The following is a 15,589-nucleotide window of genomic DNA, read 5'->3' as shown; positions in this document are numbered from 1 at the left end:
TACAAATAAAAAAACATATTTTTTATACATTGATAGTCATATAATTAAAATCGTAAAAACCAACTTAAAATACAAATATTTTTTTGAAGATATCCTCGATACATATGTAAAATACCGTATCATTGTTGAGAGAACTTTTTTTTTAAATCAGTGAAATCGGATAATTATATTAATTATATCTATTCTAGTGTATTTTTCCATGTCCACGTGGAACAAATAATACCAACAGTTATTTATGTGAACTGACACCAGAACTCCGGACATGTGTTTTACACTCTATGGCTAGTCTAAGGTAAAAACAAGCTGAACAAAAGAGATCAAGTAGGGAATGTTCGCCTTGTGGTCTACTAAATAGCGCATTCCTGAGGTCCTCGGTTCGATTCCCGGCAAGGTAGTTGTGAAATATTGATTAAACAGGATAATTCCTAGTTTTTAGCTGAACAAATGATCTGTGATACGCAGCGCTTTAAGTTCTAATGCCCTATGCACCATTTCATGCAGATAGGGGATAGATAATATTGACTGTCAAGCTTGTTCTTCATTATTTTCATATATATTTATGGCTTGGTTACAAAACGTCGCTCTAAATTACTGCCAATTTAGGTACTCTGTAGAAAAGTTTGAAATAAATATATAATAAATATTTAAAATAATTTTAAATCGAGAATATATGTATACAGTGCCTAAGTAGTACCTTAACAGTGCTCAAATTCCATTATAGATCCTACCACTGCAAATCCAGGGGCGAATCGTCAAAGTAAGCGATTATGCACAGCTTACCATTATATTTGACTTTAAATTATAATAACTTATAGTAACCATGTTTATGGGAAAATATATAAAGTAATTGTTATTTATTATAAATCACCGTTTATATCTTTCTACAAAAAAAACTCTATGAAGTGCGCCCAGCGCCAGCGCCCAGTCCATTCTCACTGAACGATGAAACTAGCCGATTACCTCAGCTATTCTTCCATACAAAAAAGTACACTGTATTTTTCGTCTTTAACCCAAGTCGGCTTTTTTAGTACTAAAACAAACTTGCAGATTACAAATATTTTTAGAAGATTCTCTATTTGGAAACTAGTATTTCGAACATTTTTTCCGAAGGACTATTTTTCTTTGATGGGATACCGTTGATATATTTTGTATCACATAGGACAGGTGGCGTTCGCAGTGGCCGTTTTAGGCATTATTCATTTTAAAAGAAATCAACCAGTGCTCAAGTCTTGACTTGACAGTACTGTCAATGACAGATCATAATGAAAATATTTGCCAAATGTCATTGTGGTATGTGATAATAAACTTTTGTATGAGTTTAGTATTCTATTAAAATAGTGTGGAATAAAGCTACGTATATCGCGTGGTTAGTAATAATTGTTGTTTGAGTTGATTTTCACAGAACCACAGAAAAAGTAGTAATTTATAATTACATTACTTACATGTTATGTAAGTACTTATATGTAGTACAAATTAATGAACATTTTTAATAGATTACCTATAAAATAAATCACGACTCGCCACTGTGTAAATCCCATTATAAAAAAATATTCTCACATCTCATCTTCGAGATTTGCACTGGTTAAAAAGCCCAGAGATAAAAAAATACAAGCTTTGCTGGACAGTATTCAAACCCCTTCGTGAAATGGTTTCAAGATACCCATCAGACCTTTGTATTAGGGAAAATACATGTCAAAGAACATCTACTCTTAGGTCATCATTTGATTCAGGCAGAGGAAAACTTGTCAAAATCCGGCGCTCCCCAAACACTAGATTCGGAGATGGTGCTTTTGCCGTTGCCGGCCCCTCTGTGTGGAACCAATTGCCTTCAAACTTACGAATCATCGACAGACCCAATCAGTTCAGATCCCAACTAAAATCTCACTTCTTTAGTTTATTATACCCTCAATTTTAAATCAGAAAATATAATATGTCATTTTAGCTTAGTTAGAATGTAAGTTTACGTATACAATTGTAAAGCGCCCTTGAGGTGATTTTTCACAAAAATGGCGCTATATAATTATTATGTGTTAGCGTAATAAGTGTCCTGCCTGACGGATACGTCTCGAAACCGGTAGACCCAGAAAAGTCAATAAGTGGTTATAAAATATTTACTAACATTTATTGAAATGTTCAACCACAAAGTAAATGCTTTAAATATTACTAATAAATTATTCAGTTTTTAAAATAAATATTTATTTTAATATATGTCGGTATTTTAGTAGATTGTCGGCCTTGTGGTGTAGTGGTCTCGGGTTCGATTCCCGCCATGGTTAAAATGAAATATTGATTTAAAAAGATGTTTTTACACTAAAGAATTTCATAGTCCCCTGGACTGGCACCTGAACCGCATGACTGATCATTTTACCTTCATGTAACAAAAATGATCAAGATACGCTGCGATTGGTGTACCAATACATTGCCCTATGAACCATTAGGTGCGGAAAGGGAATGATGATGATGATGAATATATTACAATAAATAAGATACATTTGTTACAGTTTGAATGCATACGTAAGTTTGTATAATAGATCCTGTTTTTTTTATTATTTTGAATGCTGTTCCTCTACAAAAAAGAGTCAAGCTGCTTAGAGAGATGGAAAAAGACTTACACTGAATTATTAATATGAGTATAATTAAAATTTAAACAATAAAAATATAAAATATTTACACTTTTTAATATATTTATTATCCTGGTTGTTTTTCTGCACAGTGTTCCTTTAATTTTATTTTTCATTTATTTATAACTATGTATTATTTCTTTAATTTTTGTAGGGAAACTATTAAATTTTTCTAAGCCTTAATATACATAATTTTGCTGGAATAGTTTAGTATAACATTTTGGTAATTCAAAATTATTTGGAAACCTTAAAAATGTGTTATTGTAATAAATGTACTAAAAATAAATTGGATTCAACTATCCAATATTTATTTAGTGTCAATAAATAAATTAATCAAATTATGTAAGTATGTGAACTAGGAGTCAAATTCAATTGAAATTATTACCCACCCACACATTCCTAGAATCATGATAAGAATATTCAGCATTTAAATATCACTCCATGAAAATAATCAGATATGGACTATTAGAGCATTATTATTCTTTGGTAAAAATAAAAATCATTAATCACATCATTCCGTGTCCGCTCCATAGTTGGGAGCATATTGTCCCCGTTCAGGCAAAAGCTATCATCATCATTACAAGTCCGCTCCCTAGTTGAAGCATACGGTATCCACAAAGAGCCTCCATGCATCTCTATGCCAGCTCCCGTGCTTCCTCCCAAGTCAGTTTCTCGTCTCGAAAGTCTGACATAAACTGCCAAAAAACAGTCAGCAGTGGACGCCCAGGACGTCGAGAACCTGATGCCTTGTAAAGTAGGCAAGCCTGGTTAAGGCTCTCAGGAGGCATACGTGGTATATGGCCAAGCCAACCGTATCACCTCCACTTAATGACAGTTGTCACCTGAGTTTACTGTTTCCGTTCTCTTATTACCTCATTCCTTACAAAATCAAACCGCCGCACAGGAGGATGCATTGGAGGCTGATGCAGAAGCCTGGGTGAAGATCTTTGCGACATCCGATCGGTGATAGGTAATAAAGAACTCACATGAGAGGTAGTATCAAACATGATAAATATAGTGCAGGCAATTGGTAAAATAAACCAAAGTAGGGAACAAAATGCCAAACATTCTTCTAGTGGAACGGAAGGCCGTTTGACAACTGTCAAAAGGCCGGCTCCTCCTGAAGAGTTTTAAGTGGTTTCCTCTCCACATGAGCAAATGCTGAGAAGTACCTGATTGGCCCACATTAGAATATCCTTCACGATTTCAACAGTTTAGCTAAAATAATGTAATACAATAGCAGAAAAATCCTCTTTCTGAAATATAAACCTTGTATATTATAAGCAAGGTAAAATAATGCAACTCCCATTTAATTTATTTTTTTTAAAAACCACCGCACACCAGAGATTCTTTCGAGACATCAATTCTCAAAACTCAATATTTTGCTGTTTTGGGCCCTAGTGAGGTGCCACGATTCACATCCGTAGAGGAAAATAGATGTTACGTGGGCGTTAGCAAAAATAAAAATACCAAAAGAACTGCTGTTAGGATTTTGTTTTCTAGTGAAATTAAAAATATATCCATATATCCATATATTCAAAATGATTACCTACATAATAATATAAAACAAAATAAATTGTGTTATTTTCAATTCAAATAGAATTCAATGTTCCATAGACATTAATTCACTTTTGTAAAGCGCCCTTAAGGTGTTTTGTATATTATGAAAATGACACTGTATAAGTTATCCAAATGCTGGTAGAAAAGTCTGGACCAACTATGCAGCTTGACAGGTACCATGATGCTAAATAACAGTGACAGTGAAAACCTTCGCACCTATTTGTTTAAGTAAGTTTTTAATGTGATTCCATTTCATATTATTTCAAAAGCAATATAATCTGGCACTCATTAATCCAGATAATTGAAATTTTACCGTATGTACATTTTTGAACTTTCCCTTCCCTTCTTTACCCACTCTCTACATGCATCCCATCCTAATCCCGCCCCATTTACAAGTATGTTTTTTTCTTCTTCATTTCTTTATTACTTCTTTATATGTATGTATATAATGACAATATTTATTTACTAACTTTGTACAATTTGTGGAAACCTGTTATTGGTTCTGAGCCCATGCAATATTTTATAATGTTAGCTAATGATCGGGTTGTGGTTCCGAGGCTAGTGTTGCGGACTCACGGATCAGAGGTCCGAGGCTTGAACCCCACTCTACCCTAACTTAATTTCTATTTTCTAATAGTGAGTTATTCACAACTCGTTGAAAATGGCCAAAAAAATAAATTATTTGAGTAAATTATAAGAACGCTAATATTTATTTTTATTAAAAGAAAAAAAAACTAGTAAAATGTATAATATGCGTCTGGTAGACAGAATTATTTCGTAAATTCTCCAATCGTCAGAATACACCGGCTCAATTACGAGCATGGGGAAATTGATACATTTCATTTTCCTTTATCAGTTTTTGGCTATTAAAATCACTCTGACCTTTTTCTATTTCGCTCACCTAAACTTAAATAATACCGACTGCAAATATAAATTTTTCCAACACATTTAATTATGTACCTACATACTTATAATATGCACCATTTTATATTTATATCTAATGTCATTTGATACATTATTTTTGTTGTTTTTTATTAGAATGAAAATCGGGTTTTTTCAAGATGCAGTTTCCAAAACATAATTCAGCAGTAGCATTTTCCACATGGTGATAATTTCATTGGCATGCTATCGAAGTGAAAAAAAAACATTTTTTTACATCAATAAATGAACACTAATAACATATGATCGAACGTTGTGACATCAATTGGAAAAATCATTTAACACATTCCTTAAATTAAATGCAGGTATCCGTAATTTACCATGAGAAGATATGTAATAAAATAAGAAAGACTTACCTCTAGGTCTGGACCAGGAAGTGATGCAATTCTCGCCTGTTGAAGATTGTCACAAGCGTCCCTAATCAAAATAATACAAAATATTACATTGAAGAAAAAAATAGTAAGATGGGCATATGAACTAACAGCTGCCTGCCTTTGATTTAATAATTATAAATACTAATTAAAATGATATTGATAAAAAATATGGAGATTATAAAATGAAAAAAAAGAAGTGAATTTGAAATTTAAAGAATTAACAAATAAATATCTATTAATAAGAAGTCAATACAATAAATTCTGGTAACTAATAAAGCTCAGTCGAAATCAAGTGAAGGTTATCACTAGAGCCCGCCCAGGGCACTGCAGATTGAACAAACACCCAGCTAGAATAAACCTTTCCGAAACTTCTAGGCAGTGCAGATGAGGAAACACCTATACACATTATATGTGAATGTGGTGCTTTACATCATAAAAGGAGCCTCATCCTCGAGGGCCACTGGTAACCTGATGATGTTAAAGAGCTCGCCCCCTACCTAATAGGCCGATACTTTACGGATCTGGGCTTGGAAGGGGAGATTTAGCAAAATGACAACTCTCGCCTTCCACACAGAAGCCAGGCTCTTTATAGACCAGGGTTTGGAGGGCAAGAACTATTCACGGGGACCTATCACAATAGATCTTCACAGGTGACCCCCACCACTGAGAATAAGAATAAGAAATTCTGGTAAATTGTGTAAATAATGCAATTAAACAAAGACATATTTGAAAAATCCAAATTGTTGCAGTACTTATTTCCTTTAATATGTGATTGATTTACAATTAAAACTTTTTTATGGTTAGAAACCTTACTAGCCACACTAAACCACAATGTATATGTAGAGCAGATTTATACGATTTTAATAATACAAATATCAATGTATTCAAACAAATTTTAATTTATAATTTTCGGTTTTAAAATGAGCACATACAAAATTTGAAGTCACACATTATAATCGCTGACTACTATTCTAATAAACATTGCGTATAAGTTTGGCGTCAGAACATCATGCGTGCTATTTATCCTCCTGGGCGCGAAACGTTTCGTTTTCGGGTAATTCAAAATATGCATATTTTATACCATTGTATAAAATTTATCAAACGTCTCACGAATAAAATATTAGTACCGTTTACTATCCCAATTTTTTGTTAATTTAATAATAAAAAAACCTGAAAAGACCCTATTGCTATGAAGTGCTTATATTAGGAATCTGTAAATAAATCAGTCCCTGTAAGACTGGACATTCGATAGGAATAGCAGACACCGCTAAGAACAGTACAATATATATCAGGCCCCGAGCATCTCGGCACTTGTGAAGTTGCTTAGATTAAGATGGGCTGGACATGCACAGCGAATGCCTGATTCACGTGTCCCTAAAATATTAATGAGCGGACACCCGGGTGGAAAGAGATTAGTGGGACAACTGTACCTAAAAGAAGCACTTACACACTTCTGGTCGAACAATAAGGAGCGATCTCAGCAAAATGTTCATATGAAGTTTTCACAGAGCGCAAATTATGTCATAACCAAAACCCGTACGACTTTTGCTAGGAGACATCTCTCCTTTATCGCACCGAGAGAGTTCAATATTTTGGAAGAGTTTATTAAGCTCTCAAGGACAAAAACTATTTTCAAGAGAGGAGTTAAGGACTGGATTTTCCTTAGTGGGAGGGATTTGAATGGGAAACTCCTTGATGATTTTCCGAATGTTTGTGTTTACTGTTTACCAAATTGATTACTGTTTACCATTTGCCATATGTTTGATTTTTTATTATTATTATTATTGTTGTTTTTTTGATCCTTAATATTTGTGATGATATACTCATGTGTCTGTGTCAACTAATTGCAAGTCCCAACACAATGCGGGACTTTTAGTCCCATGGAGTTGGGACTTATGTCTCAAATAATGTGTAATAAACTAGTTTTATTAAGTTTGTATTTCTTGCTGAAAATTTTGAAAAACAAAATCATGTATGAACCTGTAGAGGTCTTCAACTTTCTTTCTCCTCGCTGCTTCATGTTCCAGCCGGCCTTTCCAATGATCCTCGCGCTGCTGCAGTAACTCGGCACAGTGTTGGAGTGTGGCCAGTACTCCAGTTGCCGTGGCCCGGAAGGTGATTGCCTCTCCACGGAAATCAACGGGAGACAATTCGGGAGCTGGAGAAGAAAGAGAAAAGATATTAATTTAAAAGGTTGCGTGAAAGAATGTATGAGAAACAAGTTTGCTTGGCTAAGCAAAAGGTCTGGTGCAACTAAGTCTTATTTTGATTATAACTTATATTTTTATCAAATTATACACTCCCTAAGTCCTTTCAATGGAGAGCGATAGAAGGCCTAAAAATATGTATATGTGAATGTTAATGGATGCAGAGTACGAGGAAGACGGAGAAAGACATGGCATGACCAAGTGCAACAAATTCTTGATGATGGACATGTCAAAAGTTGGAATTTTTTATATTTTGTGGATTTTTAAAATTTATTTATTATTTTTAAAAACTCGTTAAGGTTGCATAAGAAATATTATAAGGTCTAGTCATGTTACGTCCCATTTGGTTAGTGTAGTCATCATATGCTTTTTCAGGTTGGTTTTTTGTTGACGGGAAATGGTGTGATAGTTTGTTCATTCGTATTATTACTTTATTTACATGCATTCTAAAGTATACCAATATTAAAAATACACAGATTGAACTGTAAAATTTGATGGTATGTGTGAAAAAGGGGTATCTTCTTCAGACACTTTTCTAATTTTACACATCCCACAGAACTAAAAGTTTAAAAAAAATGTTATGTACATAAATCATTTTATTTGTAAATTAGTCTCTATTGATACAAGCTTGCCCAGTGAAAGAGACAAATAGAAAAAAAATGAAACACTCTCAGAGTAATAATTCTCAGAGAAGCCCTTAAGCTCTATTGCACAGAACAAAACCATTCCAAATTTTTGGTCGGTTTTAGTTTGGTTTTCAGTTTAACAACAAACGTGTTATGGATGGTTTCGGTTAGCGCTCACAATCCTCAATGCAAGTACCTAGGGTCTGTTGTATTGCTGTAATCTGTAGCGAAGTTCACGGTCAACAATCGTAGAATAGTTTTTCTCCATATGAATGAGTATTTTAGGTTATTCCCGCTTTCTTAGATTATAAGACGAATATTTTTTTCCTATTTCGATGTCTCTGAAACCAAGATGTGTCTTATAATCAATGGCGTCTTACTTTCTGCTTGTGAACTGACCTTGTGCAAAATGCATCAGCAGCAAAAATTTCAGAATGAATGTCAGCTGCTTGGATAAAAATTCCAAAAATAGTAGCGTAATATTCTTTCAAGAAATGCTGTATCACTAATGCTCTTGATGGCACAGAGGATCACATTTTGTGGATGCATACAATGGCTATTTGAAAACTAATACAGAAATAAACCTACACTGAATCTGATGGTAATAGAACATACATAATACGGATATTTAAATCCTTTTTATTGTGATTGTGCGAGTTTGTCTGTTTACAAAGTTTTTTCTTAAACAGTATTATTTTTTTTGGTCTCTAAAAATAAGAGTGCATTTTATAATCGATAGCATCTAATAATCGAGGATAAAGGGTATGTTATTGGTTTAGACTTATAATAATAAATAATATAATATTTATCAAATACGCAAATACCGCATGCAACTACACTGGCTCAGTATCAGGCATAGAAGAAACAATATTTTTAATAATCGAACTTCACCTGTTTATCTGACAGGTTTATCTTCCAACCATAAGGGCTATCTCTTATCTATCGTTCTAGTAACAAGAGTACCCTTTCAATACCCGTTCGCCACTCTAATTTTTTGCCTCCTCTTTCACAGTAGTAGCTGCTCAATTGTGGAATAATCTACCCGCTAACGCACCTTCTTAATTTACATTTAAATCACAATTGAAATGTTAGTACATGAATATTTGAGTTTTCCCTTTCTCCTCCGTCTTTTCTTTCCACTTTTACCCCCTCCTCTTCTCATAGAATAGTGAAGATTTTTACAACTAAAACAACTAAAGTTTATTTTTTTTAATAAAATTAAAAATTAAAAAGATTCTAATATATTATGTTCGTATAAACTACTTATTTAATCAAATCGAATGGTTATAGTGGATAGGAAGAAATTACCTTAAAGCAATATACCTACCTTTATATTTTTGGTAACAGAGGGAAAACATTTTTGAGAAGGGAATATGTAAGTCTAGGCATTTACAGGGCTTATGATCTGTCATTGGCTGGTTTAAGTAGCCACTTTACACAATGTGTAACATTCACCATTCTGCCTATGTTTAAACATTCACATTTCCTAAACTCTTCCATCTGTTGACTTTTGTGAAGTAAAAGAGCTGAAACCTTTATAATGTGGGTGAGATTCATCCAGTTGAACCAATTTACCTACTAGGCAACGCCTGAAAACAATTTTCCAATTTTTATACTTCTTCTTTTACCAAGTAGTTAATTCAACAATGTTTTGAGTATGTCCAAATCTTTGGTGAATGTTACACAGTGTGTAAAGTGGCCACTTAAACCAGCCAACAACAGGTTATAAGCCCTGTGAATGCCTGGACTTCCATATTCCCTTCTCAAAAATGTTTTCCCTCTGTTACAAAAAAATAGGTTTGAATAACTCCCTAGGGAGGAAATCCAGCCAGGCTGCAAACATTTGAACATACTCAAAACATTGTTGAGGTATAAATTGACTTAAACATTGGAAATGGTCAATAACCACGCAGTTTGAAAATGAGAAGTAATTGGACCTATTTTTTCTCATCCATTAATAAATAACACTGCTCACACCAGTACCAGTTTTTACACGGGGCTATGTACATGGCTAAGCTTTGAATGCAATTATCTGAGTTTCACATGTTCGTGGGTTACGTGACTTCTACGCTGACCGTATCATGCGCATATAAGGTGTTTAAATAAATAAATAATAAAATGACAAATCAATTAGTTGATAAAAAAGTATTATACTAACGCAGAGCGGGCTTCGCTCCGTCCGCGTCCTCGGCGAGGGCGTCGAAGTACCTCTGCAGGTCGTCCGTCTGCCGGCACAGGATCTCCCGGAAGGTGCCCAGCTCCGCCAGCTTCTCCAGCAGCTGGCGCACCCCCCGCCCCCCCGACGCCGTGCTCGTGCCGCCCGACTGCAGCGACAGCGCCGAGCCGTGCCGCCGCAGGCTGTTCTCGGAGCCCGTGCCATACCCCGACTCGACCTGGTGAAGAAGAAAATTATATTATTTTTACCGCCGATAAATTCTTCTACTTGTTCCGAGACATTTGTTGTTGTATTTTAAGGTATAGGAAAAAAAATGTTACACTTATGATAGCGGGAATATGACTTGTATAGTCAGTGTATTTATCAAAATGTTACACTTATGATAGCGGGAATATGACTTGTATAGTCAGTGTATTTATCAAAATGAGGACAAATTGTTATCAATGTCATAAAATACTCTCCAAATCATGACTCAAACGGCACATTAGCAGTTAATGGTAGAAAAAGGCCCCACTAAATAGTTATTAAAAACGAAATATTATTTAGATACACTATGCTTATATTATGCAACTGTATCATATTTGTCCGACCGTGGTCTAGTGCATTTTGTGTTTTCTTACCACGCATAAGGTCTCAAGTTCAATTCTTGACTAATTTTACATGAAATAATTATTTTTTAAATGTTTTTTCCGTTACATTATTTTTTAGTCATTGAACTAGCACCTCAAAAGTTTATATTAGTTCTTAAGATGTTATGAACTAACTTAATAAAGCATAAATATATAAATAAAGCGTAAGACTAATCTTTCGTTCGTGTAATAAAAAATTAACAAATTACAACAGGGATGGATAACATTTTAGAGAAGGGAATATGTAAGTCTAGGCATTAACAGGGCTTATGACCTGTCATTGGCTGTTTTAAGTGGCCAATTTACACACTGTGTAATATTCACAATTTTGCCCATATTTAAACATCTATTCAATTCTTTCATCTGTTGCTATTTGTGAAGTTAAAGAGCTGAAACCTTTATTTATGCGGGTGAGATTCATCTCATTGAATTATTACACCTAAATACTGGGCAACGTCTGAAAATGGATTTATCAACAATATTGTATATGGGAAAAATGGTGAATTATACGTGGTGTGTAAAGTGGCAACTTAAACCAGCCAATGACAGGTCATAAGCCCTGTAGATGCCTTGACTACTATATAACCTTCTCTAAAATGTTCTTCATCTATGTTGTAATATGTTAATTGTAATGTTATATTATCGAAATATAATGTTTATTGTTGGGAAGAGACTCATCTGATCGAATTATTTCGTGAAAGTGTAAAGTGGCCACATAAACGAGCCAATGACAGATCATAAGCCCTGTAAATGCCTAGATTTACATATATCCTTCTCTAAAATGTTCTCCATCCCTGTTGTAATTTGTTCATCTTAATGACTCTCTAGGGGGTGAAGTCCAGTCTTTTGTCTACAAACATTTGGACAAACTCAAAATATTCTAACAAAACCAACTGGTCCAAGAAGTTTGAAAATCGGAAAATCGTTTTCAGACGTTGCCTAGTATGTGAAATAATTCGATCAGATTAATCTCTTCACAACAAATAAATAAAACTATGGAATGATAAATTTATTTATTCTTTTTTGAATTTTATAAAATATGAAACGTTAAAAATAATGTGTCCTCACTGAGATAAGCCGCACCGAGAACACTTTACATTAGTATTTTTTTATTTTTTTTCATATGAGAATACAAATAGAAAACATAATATATAGAGAAAAAATTACGAAATACAAAACCAGTCCACAAATTACTTACAGTATTAAATCACTAAAGTCCTTAAAATATAGCTTGAATAGAATGACAGCTGTCAAACTAATTTCATTAGTGATGGAAATTACTGATTTCTGATCAGATCGATTTTATCAGTTATCTCATGCAATCATGAAACTCTGTTTCCAAAAATTGATATGAAAAACGCAAAAACAAGCCAATTATAATATGTTTAACACAATTATTCACCAAAAAATAAGACGTTTATACTTTTTTCATGAACAACATCAAATGAAATGTTTTTTAATTCGATCAATTTGTCCCATCTCTAACGTTTTTGCAAAATGATGTAACCATGTTAGTAAGCTAGAATCGGATTGTGGTCCCGTGGCTAGTGTCTCGGACTCGCGGATCAAAGATCCGTCGTTCGAATCCCACTCTACCCTAATTTGATTTCCATTTTCTTATGGTGAGTTATTTACAACTCGTTGACAATGGCCTTCAAAATTAAATATTTGCGTAAATTATAAGAACGCGAATAATTCTTTTTCTATAAAAAAAAAAAAAAAAAACCGTCGTAAATAATTAGGTTTATTGTAGTTTTTTTTTATTTTAAAGCTGATCTTATACATTAATTTTGATTTATGTGTCAAGCATTGTATTAAAAAAATAAATTAACACGCCAGATACGAATGATTTTTCGTGTGTCAATATAAATAACTTCTTTGACGTTACTACAAAGTTATGTTGTCACTTTTTCTGACAAATGTCATTCTAATCAAGCTATACATTAAGGACTATAAGTATATTCTGTTCATATGTTTACGGCTAGAAGATCTTGTACCATTTTCTGACACGTGTAACACGAGCTTTAGATCTTAAACACAAAGAACCCGATCTCATATTCAAAGAGAAACTTCAACCCTACGGGAAATTGGATACAATAAATGTTTTCTAGCGCGCTGCGAAAATTGGAGCATTAAATTGTACGGCAAAGTTTCCTAAAAATGTGCGAAAAAATATAATATTTTAATTAAAACGAACTACTCTGAACGACGTCACTGGTTCATATGAATCAACCAAGTATAAAAGAGTTATGGAAGATTTCCGATTTGCTTACCGTCAATGAACCAATGGGCAGAACTGATCGAGAATAAGCGGAAGAGAACCTCTGACGTCACACGCGGAGTTATTTCAGAAATACAAAACTTTAAATAAATCATAGCGCTGATTATACAATACATAAAAATTTAAAAAAAAACTTTTAGCTTAGTTTAATAGTCTATTAACAAATAATAAAAAAACACTAAACTTCCTCATAGGGTGGATTGAATTATTCCCCACGTGCTAAAGGTCTATAAAAAAAAAGGTTATATAAAATTAATATTATTATATTAAGTTAAACGCTTTTAATTTGTGATTTTAAACTAAATAAATATGCAGTACAATTGTTCTTTATATTTTTTAAGCTTATAATTCACTTGTAATCGTTTGGTATAATATTCTCAAAATAATGCAACGAGATCGGTGGTACATTTTGATTAACAAAACATATTTTAAATTATCATTGTGGTATGTGGAAAATAAAAACAAAATTACAGAATTTACCATAACCAACATGCGTTTATAATGAAACTAATTTCACTGAAACATTTCAGAAAGAATAATAGGAAAACGAGCCAATGTCAGGTCATAAGCCCAGTAAATGCTTAGACTTCCATATTCCTTTTAAAAAATGTTTTCCCTCTCTGTCAAAAAAATTTAAAGAATATTTTTTATTCGTATACAACACATTATATTATGATCATACTGATCCATACAAACCTCGGAGTAATAACACGCTACAGTTATGCTGCTCTAATAAGCAAAAAGGCAGAGTTTTGTCAAAAATCACAAAATGAATTAAATATGAGGTAATGTTATATAAGAAATTTGATATAAAGAAAAAAACAGTAAAATAAAATATTCCACTACGAAAAACGATACAATGTTTTCAAAGTTTTTTTTAGGCGATAACACAGTATCAAGAAATCAAAAACACAGCGTGACGACTCATATGACACATACAGGTATTATACTTAAAAACAATTGACATACTATGATTATTGTCAATTTTTTTTAATTTGCACTAAGTTGACAATGTATTACTTAAACGTGTGATATCTCAAAATATGACTTTAAAATAGCTGTCTTTTTGCTTATGAAGGCAGAACAGAGATGCCATTTTGCTATATAGAACAAAAGTGTTGCAAATCTTAGATTTGGTATTTGGTTTAACAACAAATGTGAAACGTACGATTTCGTCGATGCGCTCGCGATTCTCGACCCGAGTACCTATATGGCCCATTGTTTTGGTGTAAACTATAGCTAACTTTGTGATTGATAATCCTAGAATTATTTTGGTCCGTATGGGCGGTTCTAAAACGGTAACGTGTTATTACTCTGAAATACAAACCTTTTAATAAAATATTATTGATGGTTTGAAACAAATAATGGAGATTACAAAAAGGAAGCCAGTAATTACAAGACCAATGCCTGACCATAAATATGAATATTTACTTAAATAAATAAATAATATACAGGATGTTCTTTAAACCCTTTCACATCCGAAACCACAATGATCAGTATGGGCAAGAAGACATGTAAGCATATCTATTAAAAAAAATATTTAGGAAAAGAAATTAAAAAAATATATATATTTAAAAAAAAAAACAAATGGCTGCTTACTTCTGCAGGGGAGAAGTGAGGGGAGCGCGGCGCAGTATCAGACTCCCCCCTCTCGCTCCTCGTTTCTGCCCTGCAGAAGTAAGCAACCATTTGCTTTTTTGATACTTATTTTTTAAAAATTGTATTCGTTCTAAAAAAATATTTTAATGTGCCAATATGTCTTCTTGCTCATACTGATCATCGTGGTTTCGGATGTGACAGGGTTTAATGAACACCCTGTATACAGTAGAACTTCGTTTATCCGAACTCCAGCTATCCGGATTGTCAAATATCCCGATCGTTATCAAGAAATAAAAAATAAACGAGATGTTATAGTAAAAAAAAGGGTGCTAGCGCTTCTTCGTCAAAGCTAAGTTTATAATGTGATTCTAATTCGCTGTATTATTTCAAAAGCAATATTAAAGTTATCTTAAGAGTTAATTTTGTGTTTTCTTTCAAAATATTGCCTTAATTTAATGGTTAATCCAACTATCCAGATTTCTGCATATCTGGATAACATCTGGCACTCATTAATCCGGATAATTTGAGTTTTACTGTATGTATAAACGAAAATTTTGACAACGCCCACATTGAAAAA

General features: G+C 33.3%; 1 protein-coding gene across 2 annotated transcripts in view; it reads right to left on the bottom strand.

The window, feature by feature from the left end:
• The window catches only part of cert (ceramide transfer protein), a 139,743-nt gene that overhangs the window by 92,710 nt on the left and 31,444 nt on the right, over positions 1–15,589 (bottom strand). For both annotated transcript variants that reach the window (XM_088228744.1, XM_088228746.1), the window contains 3 exons: positions 10,486–10,720; positions 7,475–7,652; positions 5,477–5,537 (listed from right to left, as the gene is read on the bottom strand). In XM_088228744.1, the coding sequence (XP_088084870.1) occupies positions 5,477–5,537; positions 7,475–7,652; positions 10,486–10,720 (474 nt within the window). The remainder of the gene's footprint in view (positions 1–5,476; positions 5,538–7,474; positions 7,653–10,485; positions 10,721–15,589) is intronic.

This window comes from Micrasema longulum, unplaced genomic scaffold (genome assembly GCF_059751315.1).
Source record: "Micrasema longulum isolate JH-2025_06_02 unplaced genomic scaffold, ASM5975131v1 h1tg000607l, whole genome shotgun sequence".
NCBI classification, from domain to species: domain Eukaryota; kingdom Metazoa; phylum Arthropoda; class Insecta; order Trichoptera; family Brachycentridae; genus Micrasema; species Micrasema longulum.
The sequence above is the reverse complement of the archived record's forward strand: the minus strand, read 5'-3'. Positions and strand labels throughout refer to the sequence as shown.